This window comes from Oncorhynchus mykiss, chromosome 23 (genome assembly GCF_013265735.2).
Source record: "Oncorhynchus mykiss isolate Arlee chromosome 23, USDA_OmykA_1.1, whole genome shotgun sequence".
NCBI classification, from domain to species: domain Eukaryota; kingdom Metazoa; phylum Chordata; class Actinopteri; order Salmoniformes; family Salmonidae; genus Oncorhynchus; species Oncorhynchus mykiss.
Window position 1 is genome coordinate 9,896,615 of NC_048587.1, and position 22,377 is coordinate 9,918,991.

Consider the following 22,377-nt stretch of genomic DNA (forward strand, 5'->3'; position numbering starts at 1 on the left):
ATTGTATGTTCATATGAACAGAGTCAGGATATTAAGTCAGGACATAATTGCAGATGAGTTTGGTCAGCAGCATGTTTGTTACCCTCATATAAAAAGGGCCATTTGGAAACACATGAACAAGACAAGAAAAGCTAAAATAAAGATGGTCCCAAACTCTAGCCTGGTATCATCACATTCATTTTAAGTAATACAAAGTGTGTATATAGATACATACAGTGGGGAGAACAAGTATTTGTCTCAGCCCCCTCCTGTCTCAGCCTCCAGTATTTATGCTGCAGTAGTTTATGTGTCGGGGGGGGCTAGGGTCAGTTTGTTATATCTGGAGTACTTCTCCTGTCCTATTCAGTGTCCTGTGTGAATTTAAGTGTGCTCTCTCTAATTCTCTCTTTCTCTCTTTCTTTCTCTCGGAGGACCTGAGCCCTAGGACCATGCCTCACTACTACCTGACATGATGACTCCTTGCTGTCCCCAGTCCACCTGGCCGTGCTGCTGCTCCAGTTTCAACTGTTCTGCCTTATTATTATTGGAGCATGCTGGTCATTTATGAACATTTGAACATCTTGGCCATGTTCTGTTATAATCTCCACCCGGCACAGCCAGAAAAGGACTGGCCACCCAACATAGCCTGGTTCCTCTCTAGGTTTCTTCCTAGGTTTTGGCCTTTCATGGGAGTTTTTCCTAGCCACCGTGCTTCTACACCTGCATTGCTTGGTGTTTGGGGTTTTAGGCTGGGTTTCTGTACAGCACTTTGAGATATCAGCTGATGTACGAAGGGCTATATAAATCAATTTGATTTGATTTGATTATTTGATACACTGCCGATTGTGCAGGTTTTCCTACTTACAAAGCATGTAGAGGTCTGTAATATTAATCAACGGTACACTTGAACTGTGAGAGACGGAATCTAAAACAAAAATCCAGAAAATCACATTGTATGATTTTTAAGTAATTTTCCCAAGAACACAGTGGCCTCCATCATTCTTAAATGGAAGAAGTTAGGAACCACAAAGACTCTTCCTAGAGCTGGCCGCTCAGCCAAACTGAGCAATCAGGGGAGAAGAGCCTTGGTCAGGGAGGTGACCAAGAACCCAATGGTCACTCTGACAGAGCTCCTCTGTGGAGATGGGAGAACCTTCCAGAAGGACAGCCATCTCTGCAGCACTCCACCAATCAGGCCTTTATGGTAGAGTGGCCAGACAGAAGCCACTCCTCAGTAAAAGGCACATGACAGTCTGCTTAGTTTGCCAAAAGGCACCTAAAGGACTCAGACCATGAGAAACAAGATGGTCTGATGAAACCAAGATTGAACTCTTTGGCCTGAAAGCCAACCATCACATCTGGAGGAAACCTGCCACCATCCCTACGGTGAAGCATGGTGGTGGCAGCATCATGCTTTGGGGATGTTTTTCAGAGGGAGTGACAGGGAGACTAGTCAGGATCGAGGGAAAGATGACAGGAGCAAAGTACAGAGAGATCCTTCATAAAAACCTGCTCCAGAGCGCTCAGGACCTCAGACTGGGGTGAAGGTTCACCTTCCATCAGGACAATGACCCTAGGCACACGGACAAGACAACACAGAAGTAGCTTCGGGACAAGTCTCTGAATGTCCTTGAGTGGCCCAGCCAGAGCCCGGACTTGAATCCGATTGAACATCTCTGGAGAGACCTGAGAATAGCTGTGCAGCGACGCTCCCCATCCAACCTGACAGAGCTTGAGAGGATCTGCAGAGAAGAATGGGAGAAACTCCCCAAATACAGGTGTGCCAAGCTTGTTGCGTCATCACCAAGAAGACTTGAGGTTGTAATCACTGCCAAAAGTGCTTCAACAGAGTACTGAGTAAAGGGTCTGAATACTTATGTAAATGTGATCCGTTTTTTTTATGTTTAATAAATTAGCAAAAATGTCTAAACCTGTTTTTGCTTTGTCATTATGGGGTATTGTGCATAGATTGATAGGAAATGAGAATTTTTTTTTGTTGTCAAATTTAGAATAAGGCTGTAACGTACAAAATGTGGGAAAAGTCAAGGGGTCTGAATACTTTCCAAATGCACTGTATCTTACGACTGACATGGGTCCACATTGGCATGGACAGGATCACTGTTTAAATATGAGGCAGGTATGTGTTATGTCCTTGATACATGAGAGTGAGTCAGTGTTTGAGAAGAGACTGTGACAGAGGGGAATAGACAGATGGAAACGAGGGGGAGGGAGAGAACGAGAGAGATAAAGAAGAGAGAGAGAGAAAGAAAAGAGAGAGGAGGGAGAGGAGAAAGAGGGAGAGAGGGGAAAGAGGGAGAAAGAGGGAGAGAGGGGAAAGAGGGAGAAAGAGGGAGAGAGGAGAAAGAGGGAGAGAGGAGAAAGAGAGAGAGGAGAAAGAGAGAAAGAGAGAAAGAGAGAGGAGAAAGAGGAGAAAGAGGGAGAAAGAGGGAGAAAGAGAGGAGAAAGAGAGGAGAAAGAGGGAGAGGAGAAAGAGGGAGAGGAGAAAGAGGGGAGAAAGAGGGAGAGGAGAAAGAGGGAGAGGAGAAAGAGGGAGAGGAGAAAGAGGGAGAGAGGAGAAAGAGGGAGAGAGGAGAAAGAGGGAGAGAGGAGAAAGAGGGAGAGAGGAGAAAGAGGGAGAGAGGAGAAAGAGGGAGAGAGGAGAAAGAGGGAGAGAGGAGAAAGAGGGAGAGAGGAGCAAGAGAGAGCGAGGAGCAAGAGAGAGGAGAAAGAGAGAAAGAGAGAGAGAGGAGAAAGAGAGGAGAAAGAGAGGAGAAAGAGGGAGAAAGAGAGGAGAAAGAGGGAGAGGAGAAAGAGGGAGAGAGGAGAAAGAGGGAGAGAGGAGAAAGAGGGAGAGAGGAGAAAGAGGGAGAGAGGAGAAAGAGGGAGAGAGGAGAAAGAGAGGAGAAAGAGGGAGAGGAGAAAGAGGGAGAGAGGAGAAAGAGGGAGAGAGGAGAAAGAGGGAGAGAGGAGAAAGAGGGAGAGAGGAGAAAGAGAGAGGAGAAAGAGAGGAGAAAGAGAGGAGAAAGAGGGAGAAAGAGGAGAAAGAGGGAGAAAGAGAAAGAAAGAGAAAGAGGAGAAAGAGGGAGAAAGAGAGAGAGAGGAGAGCGAGCGATCAAGAAAGAAAGCGAGAGAGGAGAGGGGTGATATGTTGCCTGCATGTAGAGCCTGCAGTGAAACTCTCATTCTGATACTTCATTCATTCATGGGGGAATTCATTATAAAACAGCTAGAGGCCCCTAACTAATGGTTATTCAGCTACATGCCACTATATTAACTTGTTTCTACTACACCAGACCCAGCTGCTTTCTCTGGCTAGAGGCTCTCTATCCTAGACCCAGACACGCACGATTGATTGGCGAGGGGTTGTTGCCCCTCTCTCCTTCTCCTAAAGGGTCAGGGGGGGGGTCGCGCACCGCAGACAGACCATACAGCTCCAGGAGAAAGGAACATAAAAAAGCTGATTTCTTATTTCAAGGAAAGTTAGGTTATTATGCACACACACACACACACACACTCACACACACACACACACACACACACAGACACACACACACACACACACACTCAGACACACACACTCACAGACACAGACACACTCAGACACACACACACACACTCACACACACACACACACACACAGACACACACACACTCACAGACACACACACACTCACACACAGAGCGTGTAATGTGTTAGGAGCATGTGTTCTACATGGTGTATAAGTGTGTAACCTTTAAATTCAGGTTTAGAGGGCTTCTTTAAAGAACTAGCGAGGTCGTAGTCACAGCATCACGTGGCTTGGTGGGGAATAGATTAAACTAGAGTTCACAACACTACAACTTGGCTTCTTTATAAAGATGAAAAATATTTAGAGATACATTTCAGGATGAGGTGAAAAATAACACTTATGGGTTTAGATTTTAAACTAAAACTACCTTGAACCTAATACTGATACGTATAAACAGTGGTGTGGTTGGGAGTGGAACCTCAACCCCTTACAGTGTAATGTCCTCCTCCACCACCAGGTCTGCCTCTCCTCCACCACCAGGCCTGCCTCTCCTCCTCCTCCACCACCAGCAGGCTTGCCTCTCCTCCTCCTCCACCACCAGCAGGCCAGCCTCTCCTCCTCCACCACCAGCAGGCCTGCCTCTCCTCCTCCACCACCAGCAGGCCTGCATCTCCTCCTCCATCACCAGCAGGCCTGCCTCTCCTCCTCCACCACCAGGCCTGCCTCTCCTCCACCACCACCAGGCCAGCCTCTCCTCCACCACCACCAGACCTGTCTCTCCTCCACCACCACCAGGCCTGCCTCTCCCCCACCACCACCAGGCCTGCCTCTCCTCCTCCACCACCAGGCCTGCCTCTCCTCCTCCTCCTCCACCACCACCAGGCCTGCCTCTCCTCCTCCTCCTCCACCACCACCACCAGGCCTGCCTCTCCTCCTCCTCCTCCACCACCACCACCAGGCCTGCCTCTCCTCCTCCACCACCAGGCCTGCCTCTCCTCCTCCATCACCAGGCCTGCCTCTCCTCCTCCACCACCAGGCCTGCCTCTCCTCCTCCACCACCAGGCCAGCCTCTCCTCCACCACCACCAGCACCAGGCCAGCCTCTCCTCCACCACCAGCACCAGGCCAGCCTCTCCTCCTCCACCACCACCAGGCCAGCCTCTCCTCCTCCACCACCACCAGGCAAGCCTCTCCTCCTCCACCACCACCAGGCCAGCCTTTCCTCCTCCACCACCACCAGGCCAGCCTTTCCTCCTCCACCACCACCAGGCCTGCCTCTCCTCCTCCACCACCACCAGGCCTGCCTCTCCTCCTCCACCACCACCAGGCCTGCCTCTCCTCCTCCACCACCACCAGGCCTGCCTCTCCTCCTCCACCACCACCAGGCCTGCCTCTCCTCCTCCACCACCACCAGGCGTGCCTCTCCTCCTCCACCACCACCAGGCCTGCCTCTCCTCCTCCACCACCACCAGGCCTGCCTCTCCTCCTCCACCACCACCAGGCCTGCCTCTCCTCCTCCACAACCACCAGGCCTGCCTCTCCTCCTCCACCACCACCAGGCCTGCCTCTCCTCCTCCACCACCACCAGGCCTGCCTCTCCTCCTCCACCACCAGGCCTGCCTCTCCTCCTCCTCCTCCACCACCAATCCACCTGTTTCTCTCTAATTACCAGGCCTGGCCCGTGTGTGTTTTCCACAGCGGGAGCCTGTTCATGAAGACCACACCCCCACACACTCTCTCTCTCTCTCTATTTACCGCAGCGGGGTTCCTGGGGGGAGCCCTTCATGAAGAGCATGCAGGGTGCTGCGTTGATCAGTCTCTTCAGACGCTCATTAAGGTCCTCTTTAGGGGGCTCCGCCCCTGGCCCGCCCAGCCCCCCCGAGCTGACCGACAGCCTCTGGACCTTATTGGTCAGCTCTGGGGCATGAGCTCCGTCCAGCCTGTCAATCTTCTGGCCACCCTGAGACCCACCAGAGGATAGGGGGGGGGAGAAAGGAAAATAACATTAATATTTTAACGTAATGGTTTTTTCTTTTTGTTTGCATGTTTGTATTATTCTAGAGGAAGAGGGTTGAGAGAGAGAGAGATCCAAGAAAGAGAGAGAGGCCGGGAAAAAAAAAGAGCGAGAAAGAGAGAAAGAGATTCAAGGACAGGAGTCCTCTCCCAGTTTAATGTTTGGCATGTTAAATCATCAGTGAAGGCCTGACAGAACAATTGGGAGAATAATTTTGCACGCCCAATTTTTCAGTTTTTGATTTGTTAAAAAAGTTTGAAATATCCAATAAATGTCGTTCCACTTCATGATTGTGTCCCACTTGTTGTTGATTCTTCACAAAAAAAAAATACAGTTTTATATCTTTATGTTTGAAGCCTGAAATGTGGCAAAAGGTCGCAAAGTTCAAGGGGGCCGAATACTTTCGCAAGGCACTGTATAAACTAGGTTATTATGGAACTGACTGTGGAGAAGCTGTAAACTAGTGTTTTATGGTACTGACTGTGGAGAAGCTGTAAACTAGGTTATTATGGTACTAACTGTGGAGAAGCTGTAAACTAGTGTTTTATGGTACTAACTGTGGAGAAGCTGTAAACTAGGTTATTATGGTACTAACTGTGGAGAAGCTGTAAACTAGGTTATTATGGTACTAACTGTGGAGAAGCTGTAAACTAGGTTATTATGGTACTAACTGTGGAGAAGCTGTAAACTAGGTTATTATGGTACTGACTGTGGAGAAGCTGTAAACTAGGTTATTATGGTACTAACTGTGGAGAAGCTGTAAACTAGGTTATTATGGTACTGACTGTGGAGAAGCTGTAAACTAGGTTATTATGGTACTGACTGTGGAGAAGCTGTAAACTAGGTTATTATGGTACTAACTGTGGAGAAGCTGTAAACTAGGTTATTATGGTACTGACTGTGGAGAAGCTGTAAACTAGGTTATTATGGTACTAACTGTGGAGAAGCTGTAAACTAGGTTATTATGGTACTGACTGTGGAGAAGCTGTAAACTAGGTTATTATGGTACTGACTGTGGAGAAGCTGTAAACTAGGTTATTATGGTACTAACTGTGGAGAAGCTGTAAACTAGTGTTTTATGGTACTGACTGTGGAGAAGCTGTAAACTAGTGTTTTATGGTACTGACTGTGGAGAAGCTGTAAACTAGTGTTTTATGGTACTAACTGTGGAGAAGCTGTAAACTAGGTTATTATAGTACTGTGGAGAAGCTGTAAACTAGTGTTTTATGGTACTAACTGTGGAGAAGCTATAAACTAGGTTATTATGGTACTAACTGTGGAGAAGCTGTAAACTAGGTTATTATGGTACTAACTGTGGAGAAGCTGTAAACTAGGTTATTATGGTACTAACTGTGGAGAAGCTGTAAACTAGGTTATTATGGTACTAACTGTGGAGAAGCTGTAAACTAGGTTATTATGGTACTAACTGTGGAGAAGCTGTAAACTAGGTTTTATTCTCCTACTGATCCTGATACCCAGTGTGTGTTACCTCTCCTAACAGACAAGCACTTACCAGCAGCCTCGGAGGCTGATAGAGGCATCCCAAGGGGAGCATGTTACTTACCATACTGTACAAAAAAATGAATAAAAGAACTAATGAACTTGACACAGTAAATGTTTATTTCAAACACTTGTTTTTTTCTTCCAGTTTTCCGTTATAAAACGACAAGAAAAATTAATAAACTCCACAACAAACGCAGCTGTGCTGCTGGCAGCAGCGGTTTGGGTCTCACGGTGAGTCCCTTTCAGACCTGGGTATCTTTCAGACCTGGGTCTCACGGTGAGTCCCTTTCAGACCTGGGTCTCACGGTGAGTCCCATTCAGACCTGGGTATCTTTCAGACCTGGGTCTCACGGTGAGTCCCTTTCAGACCTGGGTATCTTTCAGACCTGGGTCTCACGGTGAGTCCCTTTCAGATGGTGAAGCATTCTACCTGTTCTACTATTACTGAACCTCAATTCCACCTCACAACGTCTGCATTTCCTTCTCATTTCCTTCTACCCTGGGGCGGCTGGGTAGCCTAGTGGTTAGAGCGTTGGTCCAGTAACCGGAAGGTTGCAAGTTCAAATCCCCGAGCTGACAAGGTACAAATCTGTCGTTCTGCCTCTGAACAGGCAGTTAACCCACTGTTCCCCCATAGGCCGTCATTGAAAATAAGAATTTGTTCTTAACTGACTTACCCAGTTAAATAAAGGTTAAAAATAAAATTAAAAAACTTCTCAAAGTATTGTCATAAAGTACTGCTGGTCTTTCTCTGCCATTTGTCCAACTGTTAACGACGATGAAGTGAAGAGTCGACCCCAAAATAAGTTGACTCCTATTTCAGGGGGAGTCAAGATTCAATTCCGCCAGGAATCGACTCCTATTTCAGGGGGTGTCAAGATTCAATAACGCCAGGAATCGACTCCTAAGATCCAGCATTTTTGGAATGGAGGAGATGTGATTAGTTGTCGTACTTCCAAGAACACATCTTCCATAGCGAGCTAGTGAGGGACGGAGCGAGAGGGCAGACAGGCCTAGTGCACGGTTCTGACTCTATCAGCAATGAAAAGTTGTAGCTCGCAACGAAATAATGTTGCTCACAATTTCTTGGCTTGCAATGTCTCGCAACTTCAGTAAAGCAAGTGGTCAGAATATGTGGGAACTCCTTCAAGACTGTTGGAAAAGCCTTCCACGTGAAGCTAGTTGAGAGAATACCAAAAGTGCGCAAAGCTGTCATCAAGGCAAAGGGTGGCTACTTTGAATAATCTCAAATATATTTAGATTTGTTTACCATTTTTTGGGGGTTACTACATGATTCCATATGTGTTATTTCATCGTTTTGATGTCTTCACTATTATTCTACGATGTAGAAAATAGTAAAAATAAAGAAAACCCTGGAATGAAAAGGTGTGTCCAAACTTTTGATTGGTACTGTATGTAGGTAGGAAGATATATATAAACTCAGCAACAATTTGTTTTAAAAAGTCCTCTCCCTGTCAACTGTGTTTATTTTCTGTAAACTTAACGTGTAAATATTTGTATGAACATAACAAGATTCAGCAACAGACAAACTGAACAAGTTCCACAGACATGTGACTAACAGAAATTTAATAAAGTGTCCCTGAACAAAGGGGGGTGAAAATCAAAAGTAACAGTAGGATCTGGTGGCCACCAGCTGCATTAAGTACTGCAGTGCATCTCCTCCTCATGGACTGCACCAGATTTGCCAGTTCTTGCTGTGAGATGTTACCCCACTCTTCCACCAAGGCACCTGCAAGTTCCCGGACATTTCTGGGGGGGAATGGCTAGCCGTCACCCTTCGATCCAACAGGTCCCAGACATGCTGAATGGGATTGAGATCCGGGCTCTTCGCTGGCCATGGCAGAACACTGACATTCCTGTCTTGCAGGAAATCACACACAGAACGAGCAGTATGGCTGGTGGCATTGTCATGCTTGGAGGGTCATGTCAGGATGAGCCTGCAGGAAGGGTACCACATGAGGGAGGAGGATGTCTTCCCTGTAACGCATAGCGTTGAGATTGCCTGCAATGACAACAAGCTCAGTCCGATGATGCTGTGACACACCGCCCCAGACCATGACGGACCCTCCACCTCCAAATCGATCTCGCTCCAGAGTACAGGCCTCGGTGTAACGCTCATTCCTTCGACGATAAACGCGAATCCGACCATCACCCCTGGTGAGACAAAACCGCGACTCGTCAATGAAGAGCGCTTTTTGCCAGTCCTGTCTGGTCCAGCGACGGTGGGTTTGTGCCCATAGGCGACGTTGTTGCCGGTGACATCTGGTGAGGACCTGCCTAACAACAGGTCTACAAGCCCTCAGTCCATCCTCTCTCAGCCTATTGTGGACAGTCTGAGCACTGATGGATTGTGCGTTCCTGGTGTAACTCGGGCAGTTGTTGTTGCCATTCTGTACCTGTCCCGCAGGTGTGATGTTCGGATGTACCGATCCTGTGCAGGTGTTGTTACACGTGGTTTGCCACTGCGAGGATGATCAGCTGTCCGTCCTGTCTCCCCGTAGCGCTGTCTTAAGCTTCTCACAGTACGGACATGGCAATTTATTGCCCTGGCCACATCTGCAGTCCTCATGCCTCCTTGCAGCATGCCTAAGGAACATTCACGCAGATGAGCAGGGACCTTGGGCATCTTTCAGAGTCAGTAGAAAGGCCTCTTTAGTGTCCTAAGTTTTCATAACTGTGACCTTAATTGCCTAACGTCTGTAAGCTGTTACTGTCTTAATGACCGTTCCACAGGTGCATGTTCATGAATTGTTTATGGTTCATTGAACAAGCCTGGGAAACAGTGTTTAAACCCTTTACAATGAAGATCTGTCAAGTTATTTGGATGTTTACGAATTATCTTTGATAGACAGGGTCCTGAAAAAGGGGCGTTTCTTTTTTTGCTGAGTTTATACACACAAAATACATGACCAAAGGTATGTTCATGGCCATAATATGGAGTTGGTCCCCCCCTTTGCTGCTGTAACAGCCTCCACTCTTCTGGGAAGGCTTTCCACTAGATGTTGGAACATTACTGCGGGGACTTGCTTCCATACAGCCACAAGAGTATCAGTGAGGTCGGGCACCGATGTTGGGCGATTAGGTCTGGCTCGCAGTCGGCGTTCCAATTCATCCCAAAGGTGTTTGATGGGGTTGAGGTCAGGGCTCTGTGCAGGCCAGTCAAGTTCTACCACACCGATCTTCACAAACCCTTTCTGTATGGTCCTCGCTTAGTGCACAGGGGGCATTGTCATGCTGAAACAGGAAATGGCCTTCCCCAAACAGTTGCCACAAAGTTGGATGCACAGAATTGTCTAGAATGTCATTGTATCGATAAGATTTCCCTTCACTTGGACTGGCCCAAACTATGAAAAACAGACCATTATTCCTCCTCCACCAGACTTTACAGTTGGCACTATGCATTGGGGCAGGTAGCGTTCTCCTGGCATTTGCCAAACCCAGATTTGTCTGTCGGACTGCCAGATGGTGAAGCGTGATTCATAACTCCAGAGAATGCGTTTCCACTGCTCCAGAGTCCAATGGCCGCGATCTTCACATCACTCCAGCTGACCCTTGGCATTTCGCATGGTGATCTTAGGCTTGTGTGCGGCTGCTCAACCACGGAAACCCATTTCATGAAGCTCCCGACGAAGAGATATTGTGCTGACGTTGCCTCCAGAGGCAGCTTTAAACTCGGTAGTGAGTGTTTCAACTGAGGACAGACGATTTTTAAGCGTTACAGCACTCAACGGTCCCGTTCTGTGAGCTTGTTTGGCCTACCACTTCACGGCTGAGCTGCTGTTGCTCCTAGACGTTTCCATATCTCAATAACAGCACTTACAGTTGACCGGGGCGGCTCTAGCAGGGCAGAAATGTGACCAACTGACTTGTTGGAAAGGTGACATCCTATGACGGTGCCACATTGAAAGTCACTGAGCTCTTCAGTAAGGCCATTCTACTGCCCATGTTTGTCTATGGAGATTGCATGGCTGTGTGCTTGATTTTATACACCTGTCAGCAACGGGTGGGGCTGAAATAGCCGAATCCAATAATACTTTTGGCCAAGTAGTGGAACTTAGTTTTTTACACTACTCACCTTAAAAGGACAGGAAGGTCGGGACTGAAGTAATAAGACTCACCTTATTAAAGAAGAGGAAGGTCGGGACTGAGGTAATAAGACTCACCTTAAAGAAGAGGAAGGTCGGGACTGGGGAATAAGACTCACCTTAAAGAAGAGGAAGGTCGGGACTGAGGTAATAAGACTCACCTTAAAGAAGAGGAAGGTAGGGACTGAGGTAATCTCATATTTCTCTGATACCTCTGGCACTGCTTCTGCCTCCAGCTGTAAGACAGAGAGGAGGGTAGGAGGGAGGAAGGGGTGGAGGGAGAGAGAGAGGAGGGAGGAAGGGGTGGAGGGAGAGAGAGAGAGGAGGAAGGAAGGGGTGGAGGGAGAGAGAGAGGAGGGTAGGAGGGAAAAAGGAAGGGATGAGGGAGAGAGAGAGGAGGGAAGGAGGGAGGAAGGGTGAGAGAGGAGAGAAGGAGGGAAGACGGGGTGGAGGGAGAGAGAGGAGGGAAGGAGGGAGGAAGGGTGAGAGAGAGGAGGGAAGGAGGGAGGAAGGGTGAGAGAGAGGAGGGAGGAAGGGATGGGGAGAGAGAGAGGAGGGAAGGAGGGAGGAAGGGATGGAGAGAGAAAGGGGGAGGGAAGGAGGGAGGAAGGGGTGGAGGGAAGGGATGGAGGGAGAGAGAGGACAAAGCAAGGGAAGAGGAAGGGAGAAAGAGATGGAGTGAATGAGGGATCATCCACATAAATGTTGATACCCCTTTGTTCCCTTTCCAAGCCATCAAACAATGTCTGCATCCACACATGAAGAACCCCACTGCACCCCACAGAGTTTCCCCTCAACACTAGGTTTATGTAGCCAGCAGGCATCACCCTTCAGGGAGAAAATAAAGCACACATTCACCACTTTGATATGTCTAACAAGCAAGACAAATGAGAGAGCAGAACAGCACCATCTCCTGCTCTGCTCGGGGTGCTGTGATCTATGATTGGTGATGGATAGTTGCTTTGTTCTTGACAGTGGTAATCCACCAGGATCAAATTAAAGGAACTGGCGTGACCACACACACACCTCAAACTAACAGAGGAATAAAAACTAACAGAGGAATAAAAATAGTTCCAACTTGTCATTTATTTTAAAATCATTAAATATATATAAATATTTCTCACATGTTCAAGTCAATTCAATGTGTAAAAAAAACAATTGGCTACATGTGAGGAAACACACTGATGTTTCTGATATCAACAGGGGTTAACTTTTTTTTTTTTAAGTCAAGTTAGCTACCGTCCTACACCGGAGCATCACACAAACAGGGCTTTTGAAGCTACACCGGAGCATCACACAAACAGGGCTTTCGAAGCTACACCGGAGCATCACACAAACAGGGCTTTTGAAGCTACACTGGAGCACCACACAAACAGGGCTTTTGAAGCTACACCGGAGCACCACACAAACAGGGATTTTGAAGCTACACCGGAGCACCACACAAACAGGGCTTTTGAAGCTACACCGGAGCATCACACAAACAGGGCTTTTGAAGCTACACCGGAGCATCACACAAACAGGGCTTTTGAAGCTACACCGGAGCATCACACAAACAGGGCTTTTGAAGCTACACCGGAGCATCACACAAACAGGGCTTTCGAAGCTACACCGGAGCATCACACAAACAGGGCTTTTGAAGCTACACCGGAGCACCACACAAACAGGGCTTTTGAAGCTACACTGGAGCATCACACAAACAGGGCTTTTGAAGCTACACCGGAGCATCACAAAAACAGGGCTTTTGAAGCTACACTGGAGCATCACAGAAACAGGGCTTTCGAAGCTACACTGGAGCACCACACAAACAGGGCTTTTGAAGCTACACCGGAGCACCACACAAACAGGGCTTTTGAAGCTACACTGGAGCATCACACAAACAGGGCTTTTGAAGCTACACCGGAGCATCACACAAACAGGGCTTTTGAAGCTACACCGGAGCACCACACAAACAGGGCTTTTGAAGCTACACCGGAGCACCACACAAACAGGGCTTTTGAAGCTACACCGGAGCACCACACAAACAGGGCTTTTGAAGGTTTGTAATTTCACCATGAATTTCCAGAACCCCCCCCCCCCCCACCAGGCAGAGGAAAGAAAACAAACATTGATGCACAAATTGACCCAGAAGAGATTGTTCAATCATATTTAGCGAGCACATATTGTAATCCACAAATCACTGACCCGGGTTGTCGCAGCCAGCCATTACAGACAGGCGATTACAGACTTCCCTTATTTCCTGCCTGGAGCAGAACTCTGCTGTTGGTGTTCCTGATCCACGAGGCATTATGGCCGACAGACACTTATAGGCCACATGAACACAACCTACATCAACGCAGTGAAATACTGCTATGAGAATGGAAACTAAATATTTATAGTAAAATGCTTGTTTCCATGTGACACGGGTAAGAACAGTGCTATTGATGGGTTAGAGACAAGCTAGGCTGGTACGGGAACTGCAGACTCGTATTGGAATATGTAGGAATATTGTTCATAATTTGGAAAAAAAATAACTTGAAAACATAAATTAAGAAAATATCTGTTTTACAGTGTACAATATGTAGGATTAAATATCAATCTACTACTCGTCTAAATATTTATATATATATATATATATATATAGGCATATATATGGTAGTATATAGGCATATATATTATTATTTTTTTCTTCTTACCTTTATTTTACTAGACAGGTCAGTTAAGAACAAATTCTTATTTTCAATGAGGGCCTAGGAACAGTGGGTTAACTGCCTGTTCAGGGGCAGAACGACAGATTTGTCCCTTGTCAGCTCTGGGATTAGAACTTGCAACCTTCCGGTTGGTTACTAGTCCAACGCTCTAACCACTAGGCTACCCTGTCGCTACCCTCTCTCTCTATTCTTAATTCCATTCCTTTACTTTAGATGTGTGTGTAATGTTGTGAAATTGTTAGATATTACTTGTTAGATATTACTGCACTGTTGGAAGCTAGAAACACAAGTGCCCCCTTCCCCCTGTTCCTGCCCCCTGCTCCTGCCCCCTGTTCCTGCCCCCTGTTCCTGCCCCCTGTTCCTGACCCCTTCCCCCTGTTCCTGCCCCCTGCTCCTGCCCCCTGTTCCTGTCCCCTGTTCCTGCCCCCTGTTCCTATTCCCTGCCCCTGCCCTCTGTTCCTGCCCCTTGATAATGGGCCATTCTAAATGGAAAGTCATTTGCCATACTAGTAAAGACCAGATTAAATTGAGAATAGTCTGGTGGGTGAAAACATGACCACTTGACGAGAGAACAGCTGTGCAGCCTGAGGCGAGGAACAAGAGCACAAGCTTTTTTCCCTCAACTTTCTCAACTCATCAATAGTCTATTGTCCCATCATGCAGCCTATATATATGTTTTGATTTCTAAGACGATCTAAAGTGTGTATCATTCACAACTACAGCTGCTGAATAACTCTAAATCTAGTGTTTAGGACCTGTTTCAAATGGTGACTTTTACACTCAACAAAGCCACTTCCTATTGATTTTCTTCTTTTTTTTAAATAGCCACTTCCAAAGTAAAAAACAACAACTTTGTTTCTATTGAACAAATAAAGGCATTTTAATTGATCATATAAAGAGTGCCTTGGTCCTCTCTTTTTCATCAGCAATTTACCCCTTTTACCAAAGAGCACCTTCTATCTACCATAATGTACCATTGTGTACCTTAGTAGCGCTTCCCTTCCTCCTCCTTCTACTAGTTACAGCCACTTCCTTTGTCCACTCGCTCCATAACGGGAAACACATCCGTCTTAATGTATTCAGATAACGTCAATTGTATTCTTCTTACTATTAAATCATATAATATAAAATAATAGCACAGGACTTATAAATATATATTGTCTGCTAAATGAACTAGCTGACTTTGGCACGGAGCAGAATCAGATCACAGCCACAGTAGACCAACTCATATTCTGTTCTTCTGAAATAAATTTCCTTCACATCATCATGTTTCTTTAGACCCGAATCAAAATAAATCCTGGATTTATTGTGACGGTGTAATATCACATTTATTTATTAGACTATTTTTTTAATGTGATGTTCCAATGGCGCATCAGTGGCTTGTATGATGGAGGCCTGGAGATGCTCAACGTGTTGAATGTGTCATGACTGCCACAGCCAAAACCAAGACTTAACAGATAACAGATGTTGGAGGGAATTTTGGAACATAACTAACAAAATAACTTGTACGCTTAAATTCAGTACAAACTAAAAATGTACAGAATTCATTATACAAGAGACAAAAATTGATAAATTCTACAGCACAACGGCAGAGTCATGTCTTTAAGTTGTAACACTAATTAATGACTCAATAATACATGCCTTCTGGGAACGTTGTGATGTCATAAAGTGATGGGCGGAGACAGAATGTTGGCTGTCAGAAGTATTGTCAATGTAAATGTACTTTTAATTCCTCTGTCTGCATATTTCAAGACATGTCAGATTAGGGGGCAGTGAGATGCCCGATGGGTTGTACTATAACTCTTCTCGTTAACTATTTTGGAAAAATGTATATTCCAAACCTGAAAATCAAGCAATACCCCATTGTTAAGACAATGGAAAAATCATATGCTTCATTATCTACACATTGAAAGAGCGTGGGCGATGTAGAGGAACAAAATGGCAGAGAGTAGTGGTGGTTCTGGGCAGGAGTGATGTTGTTCATGTTTGTCTATGGCATTATTTAGGATGCTTAAGACAGAAGCTTATACTATACTGAATAAAACAATTTAACAGTTCAGAAAGTGTGCTTTCACATTTTTAAAAATATATTTTTTAAAGTGTGCCTTCTAACGGGATTCGACCTCACGACATTCAACTACCTGACTGTCCCCATAGTTCCCTACTCTACCTGCTACAGTACCGGTCAGCTGAAACTATATTTGTAAGTACGGTGTCCAATAGAGGTCAGTGTGTTTGAAAGCAGCTTTGAATAGAAGAAAACACCGGAAGCACGGAGAAATCAGTGGGATCTCACACTCTGCAACACACGGTTTGAGAAAGCAAGTGATCAAACGATGCTTCGGATATTGATGACGCACTTCTGAAAAAAAGAGATGGACACCTCGACACATTGTGCTTCAAAGTTAGCTGCTTAGCGATTTCGACTCATGCCTCGAAGCTCCGGTATCCAATTCAACATCACTACATGCAACATCCATCACAAGGTATAGTATGTATATCAGGCATCGTGTAACCTCCATCACAAGGTGTGTATCAGGCATCGTGTAACCTCCATCACAAGGTATAGTATGTGTATCAGGCATCGTGTAACCTCCATCACAAGGTGTGTATCAGGCATCGTGTAACCTCCATCACAAGGTATAGTATGTGTATCAGGCATCGTATAACCTCCATCACAAGGTATAGTATGTGTATCAGGCATCGTGTAACCTCCATCACAAGGTATAGTATGTGTATCAGGCATCATGTAACCTCCATCACAAGGTATAGTATGTGTATCAGGCCTCGTGTAACCTCCATCACAAGGTATAGTATGTGTATCAGGCATCATGTAACCTCCATCACAAGGTATAGTATGTATATCAGGCATCATGTAACCTCCATCACAAGGTATAGTATGTACCTTGACAAACATGGTGTGTTTGTTCTCCTTTGCCAGCTCTCCCATCACATCGTTCATCTGACTGCACTGAGGGGCCCATGCTGCCTGGAAGTGGACCACCGTCAAGAACCTGGTGGAACAGAAAAGTCCCATTAGATTGGAACGGTGATGTTCAGTTGGTCAGTGATCTTGTGCATGATCATCGTTGTATGGCAAGTAAGAATGAACGGATGTCAGTTAGCTCGGCCTATTGATGGTAGACAGTAGATGGCAAGTGTGCATGCATGTCCTACATTTTTAGTGCACCGATGAGGCTCAAGGAAGAGACAGGGGTCAGATCTCAGCATAGCAATAATAGGTATACACCATCAATAGGCTGAGCTAAATGACATCCTTTAATTCTTACTCCCCATACACTGATGATCATGCACGAGATCACTGACCAACTGAACATCACATGACTAGGACACTGGATCACAACAGGTCGTCTGGAATTAAACATTATTTTTATAGCCTACTTGTAAATGATGGATTTCAAAAGCACAATAACTGAATGGACCTAGTTAGCTCCCTAACTCTGAAATGGGCAGGCACCTGATGTTATGTAGGATAACAGTAGTCATGTCTGATAAAGGGGGGTTAATCTCTCCCTTTCATATAAGGGCTAAACCTAACGTTACATTATCAGGCATAGAATATAATGTCTGCCTAATAGAAAGGCTCGCCCAGCCCTGCCATATCGTGACAAGAAATCCACATGAGTTCAAGACACAAGAGCCTGACTGTTTATATCAGGTAAACACATCAGCGTGTACAATGATCAATTACATTCACACCATGTACAATAAACATGCATGTTGTTAGCTAGCATGCAAAAGCAAATATCCGTTAAAACAGCTAGCTAGTTAGTTGCACTTTCATTTGGAGCAGCTAGACAACATTAGCTAGTTATCATTCCATCTAACATGGTGAAGCTACATCACGCTAGCTAACGCTAGATTTCGATATAACAGAAAAGTAGCTATAACAGTAAGCTATAAATATCACACGGAGCTTATTTGAATGAAAATCATTCAATGGCTAATTGCTTCAATGTCATGTTATGAAATGATACACATACTTGCCAGCCTTTGATAGCAAGTCCTCAAACTGCTGCGAGGATGTTGCCTCCACTAAAGTCGCCATGTTTTCAGACGTGTGTAATCGCTCACCGAGTGATTGTGTTCTATGTGGATTTCCAGCAGACACAACACTTACTGTTCTCTCAGACGTGTGTAATCGCTCACCGAGTGATTGTGTTCTATGTGGATTTCCAGCAGACACAAACCTTACTGTTCTTTCAGACGTGTGTAATCGCTCACCGAGTGATTGTGTTCTATGTGGATTTCCAGCAGACACAAACCTTACTGTTCTCTCAGACGTGTGTAATCGCTCACCGAGTGATTGTGTTCTATGTGGATTTCCAGAAGTCACAAACCTTACTGTTCTTTCAGACGTGTGTAATCGCTCACCGAGTGATTGTGTTCTATGTGGATTTCCAGAAGACACAAACCTTACTGTTCTTTCAGACGTGTGTAATCGCTCACCGAGTGATTGTGTTCTATGTGGATTTCCAGAAGACACAAACCTTACTGTTCTTTCAGACGTGTGTAATCGCTCACCGAGTGATTGTGTTCTATGTGGATTTCCAGAAGACACAAACCTTACTGTTCTTTCAGACGTGTGTAATCGCTCACCGAGTGATTGTGTTCTATGTGGATTTCCAGCAGACACAACCCTTACTGTTCTCTCAGACGTGTGTAATCGCTCACCGAGTGATTGTGTTCTATGTGGATTTCCAGCAGACACAAACCTTACTGTTTATGCTTGTTAAGACTGAGCTGAACCGGGGGTCGGAACGCAATATCATGGTTAATATGAAAAAAACAGTGAAACCCTAGATAAACCCTCTGAAAACGTACCTCCATGCAGGGGATGGGATATGTCCCTGTACTCCAACATGAGGACTTACAGTGGCATTTCACATCCCACGCATGGAGGTACATTTTCCCGAACCATATCTCACCTGGCTCCATAGTGAATGTAACGATGACTTTCCGACCCCAGTGCAGCTCAGTGTAAACAAGCTAATGGTACAGTCGGTATATTCTAGCAACTATATGGATAGAACAAGACATAACTACCTACACAGAGTCGGTCTATGACTGATCTATGAACTAAAATGAATAACCAACATGTAAAATATAATTATAATAATAATTATAATGGAGAAAATGTGTTGAGCATGCATTTGGTATGGGGGGGGGGGGGGGGGGGGGGGGGGGGTAATTTGTCTTCATATTCCACAAATAAATCAAATCAATGGTATTTAATAATAAATAAAACGTTTACATCAGTCACTGTCACAAAGTGCTGTCCAGAAAGGCCCCCCGCTACTTGGAAACGGGAACGACACTTTGAAGAGTCCGAAGCAGAGGAATCAAGAGGACGGTTGTCGTGTCCTTGCGGTAGAAAAGCGAACTGAAAGTGAAATAGTGAACCAGCTAACAAGGTAGCCAGAGACTGAACCGTTTTGTAGCCACTTCTCTAGTTACAATTTCATTGATTTGTGATATCGCAGCCGGACGTTTCTGAAAAGACCTCGTTAGTATTGAACTAGTTAGCGACACTGGACGTGTTGTGTATGTTTGCTTGCCAGATATCTAACGTTACTGTTACCCTTTGACATTATGTTATTACATTCAGTCGATAGATACTAAAACTAGGTGTAATAATCTTCCACAACCATGGAATATATGACAGCCCTCCAGAAGAAGAGACGCCACGAAGGAGACCTTCAAACCCGGAAAGATTGCCAAGCGGTATGACGGTAACCGTCCTTATTAAAAACTAGTTTATAGTCTGGAAACCCGACGTTGAATTGCATTGAACGATTAACGATGAAATACAATTCTATTCAACAACATTGTGGATTGAAGAGAGGCCGTGAGAGGAAACTTCCCTGATTCAAGAGCTCATTTCTGTCCGGCGAAGAATTCAATGCAATTCAACGTCGGGTTTCCAATGTTAAACCGTAACCTTTTGCTTTAGTGGAAACATTATTGCTATTGGTGTATTTCTATAGTTTAGCTAACACCAGTCTAGCTATCTGGCTATTGAAATAGCTGTTCAGTTGGCTTGTTGCTATCTTTAGGCTAAATCAGTTCATAGTGATGTATTGGTTATCACGTGTGCATGTATTTGTGATTGCTACTCGTTTAGCTAACCTTGCATGGATATTTGGTTGTATGGGAGCTAGCTAAGCTAAGCTAACTCATAGGGAACTAACGTGTTTACAAAATGTAGAAGCACGTGTCACTATGAATACGTGCTACACGGTCTCTCATGAAGAAACGCTCTCTCAGTACATTAGCTAAGTGCACGCATGCCTATAACCACTTAGCTAACTAGCTCGATCATTATTACCTTTTCACGTTACACAACTATGCTGCATTGTTTGAATCCTCAGAAACGACTGTGCAACGGAGCGGGAGTCTGCGTCCAGGTTGAACAAGGCGGGATGGTGACTGACAGCATGCAACAGCAGGGTGTCCCAAACAGCGGTGTCGGCATCAACCACCCAGCTTCTGACATGGTAGATATGCGTATTCAATTATTTTTGGAAAATATATATATTTTTTGCATATTCATCTATTTTGGATACTCTTGTTGCTACAGTCTAGGCCTGTAGTTGAAAGGAGTGTTTTTACGGTCCATGTTTTCCTCCTTGAATGATGATGACGCTGGAGTGGTAATAAAGGTTCATAGGTCAAGCAGTAAGGGACACTGGGCGTATCCATGACAACATGCTTCCTCAATATCTTTATCTCTATAAGGTGTAGCCTTGGCTATCTTTACGACAGTTTTTTTTCCCTCAATGCTGGTGATGTCAAGGAAGCAATAACTGTTTGGGAAATTGCATCTCATCCTTACCCAAGGAATGTGGCTTAGTGCCACACTGTTGACATTTATATTTGTGTATCTTTTCACTCCACTGTGGATTTGACCTTCTGTCATATTTCGTTTTACTTTGAATAGTCTTGTCTTCTATGCAGTGTTTATCCTCAAATGTTTTATTGCAGAACTACAATATGACAATCCGTTAAATTAATCGAGTGTAATTATTGCCGTAGTAACCCTCCAGGCTCGTGTTGTCTCTTGTACAGGTCTATGCAGTCCAAGGCAGCCAACGTTGTAATCGGTGCCTGGCAGGAGAGCCCGTAAGTAGTGTCCTGATTTTTTTGCCTGAACATATCCCAGTAGTGACTGATATCATATGTCAGTGTCTAGGCCTATAACCCAGCATTTTGTACAAGCCATCCCAGAAACACCTAAACAAATGTCTCATCAGTGGCAATTGTGGATTTAACAGCTTTAGCACATATAGTCAAACATTCCTTATAACTAATATGTGATTTATGTCTCTTACTTTGAGGACAATTGTTGCACCTATAAAATCAACGTAATAAAAGATGGCTATTTTAGAAAAAGGTTGGCCCTCGGGCTAAAGAACCTACCATATTGACCATGGAGCCCTTTGCTCTTCATGCTCACCTCGGGTCGAGTCGGCGTTCTGGATTTTCTAATGTTAAACGGGTTAATCAGTCCCTCCAGGTTTCTGCAATTATTTTTATTTATGATTTTTTTTATTGCTAAATCAATAATTCCCTGCGTATTATGCGGGGGGCTTGTAAATTTGACCAATAACAGTCAAATCATCGCAATATTCTCACACAAACCAGGCCCATCGCCGCAGTACAAAAATAGGGCTTGCAATTTCAACCAATCAGAGTACATTTACTGCATAATATGTTTAAATGAAGCCACACATCAACAAATCTTATCCCCCCCCTCGTCAGCTCAGTTTCACGACAAATTGGACTAAATCATAGCCATGCAAAATGTCAGGACTGCCGCAGCAAAATCAAGCCGTTTGCTCTGCAAAAATCCCATCAAAATGCTGGAGGGACTGATTAATGAACATGACATGGGTTCAGTCCCAAATGGCACCCTATTCCCTATGTAGTGCACTACCCTATTCCCTATATAGTGCACTACCCTATTCCCTATATAGTGCACTACCCTATTCCCTATATAGTGCACTACCCTATTCCCTATATAGTGCACTACCCTGTTCCCCACGAAGTGCACTATATAGTGGAGAGGGTGCCATTTGGAATGCTACCATCATGTAAACTGTTTATTCCGTAAAGATTACCTGTGTCACATAATGAGTCTCTTCTCAGGGCCACATTAACCACATCATGGGGTATTGATCGGTTATCGTCATGATCAGAGATCGTTTGAAGACCTGAAGGATCCTTGAGGATGAAGAGAATGATCGATTGATTGAGTGCTTGATCAAGCCATTGTGTATGTGGCTGTGAACCGTTTTATCAGTGTGCCTTGCCTTTTCTAGCTGTTATTAACCACAAACACTGTACTGCTTCATGTATAGCCTCGCATGTTTCCACTACCTAACACTGGTATGGGGGAAAATGGCTACTAACCAGACAGTAGACATGATGATTTCATACCGTCTCACTCACATTCTGTTTGAATGGAAAGATAACCACTACAGTGTAGTCTACACACAACCATAAGGAAGGAGCCATCAAAGCCACAATTAATACTGTAACTTTACACTGTAATGTGGA

At 45.1% G+C, this 22,377-nt stretch overlaps 1 protein-coding gene across 2 annotated transcripts in view; it reads right to left on the minus strand.

Annotated features, from left to right (window-relative positions):
• Window positions 1-18,094, minus strand: part of LOC110531428 (glutaredoxin 3) — a 32,666-nt gene extending 14,572 nt beyond the window's left edge. Inside the window, exons 1-4 of one of the 2 annotated variants that reach the window (XM_036960126.1) lie at window positions 17,802-18,094; window positions 16,703-16,811; window positions 11,272-11,346; window positions 5,243-5,447 (exon numbers count right to left, since the gene is read on the minus strand). In XM_036960126.1, coding sequence (XP_036816021.1) covers window positions 5,243-5,447; window positions 11,272-11,346; window positions 16,703-16,811; window positions 17,802-17,866 — 454 coding nt within the window. In that variant the 5' untranslated portion in view covers window positions 17,867-18,094. The remainder of the gene's footprint in view (window positions 1-5,242; window positions 5,448-11,271; window positions 11,347-16,702; window positions 16,812-17,801) is intronic. The other variant, XM_036960128.1, reaches the window with a different exon arrangement.
• Window positions 18,095-22,377: the final 4,283 nt, after the last annotated feature.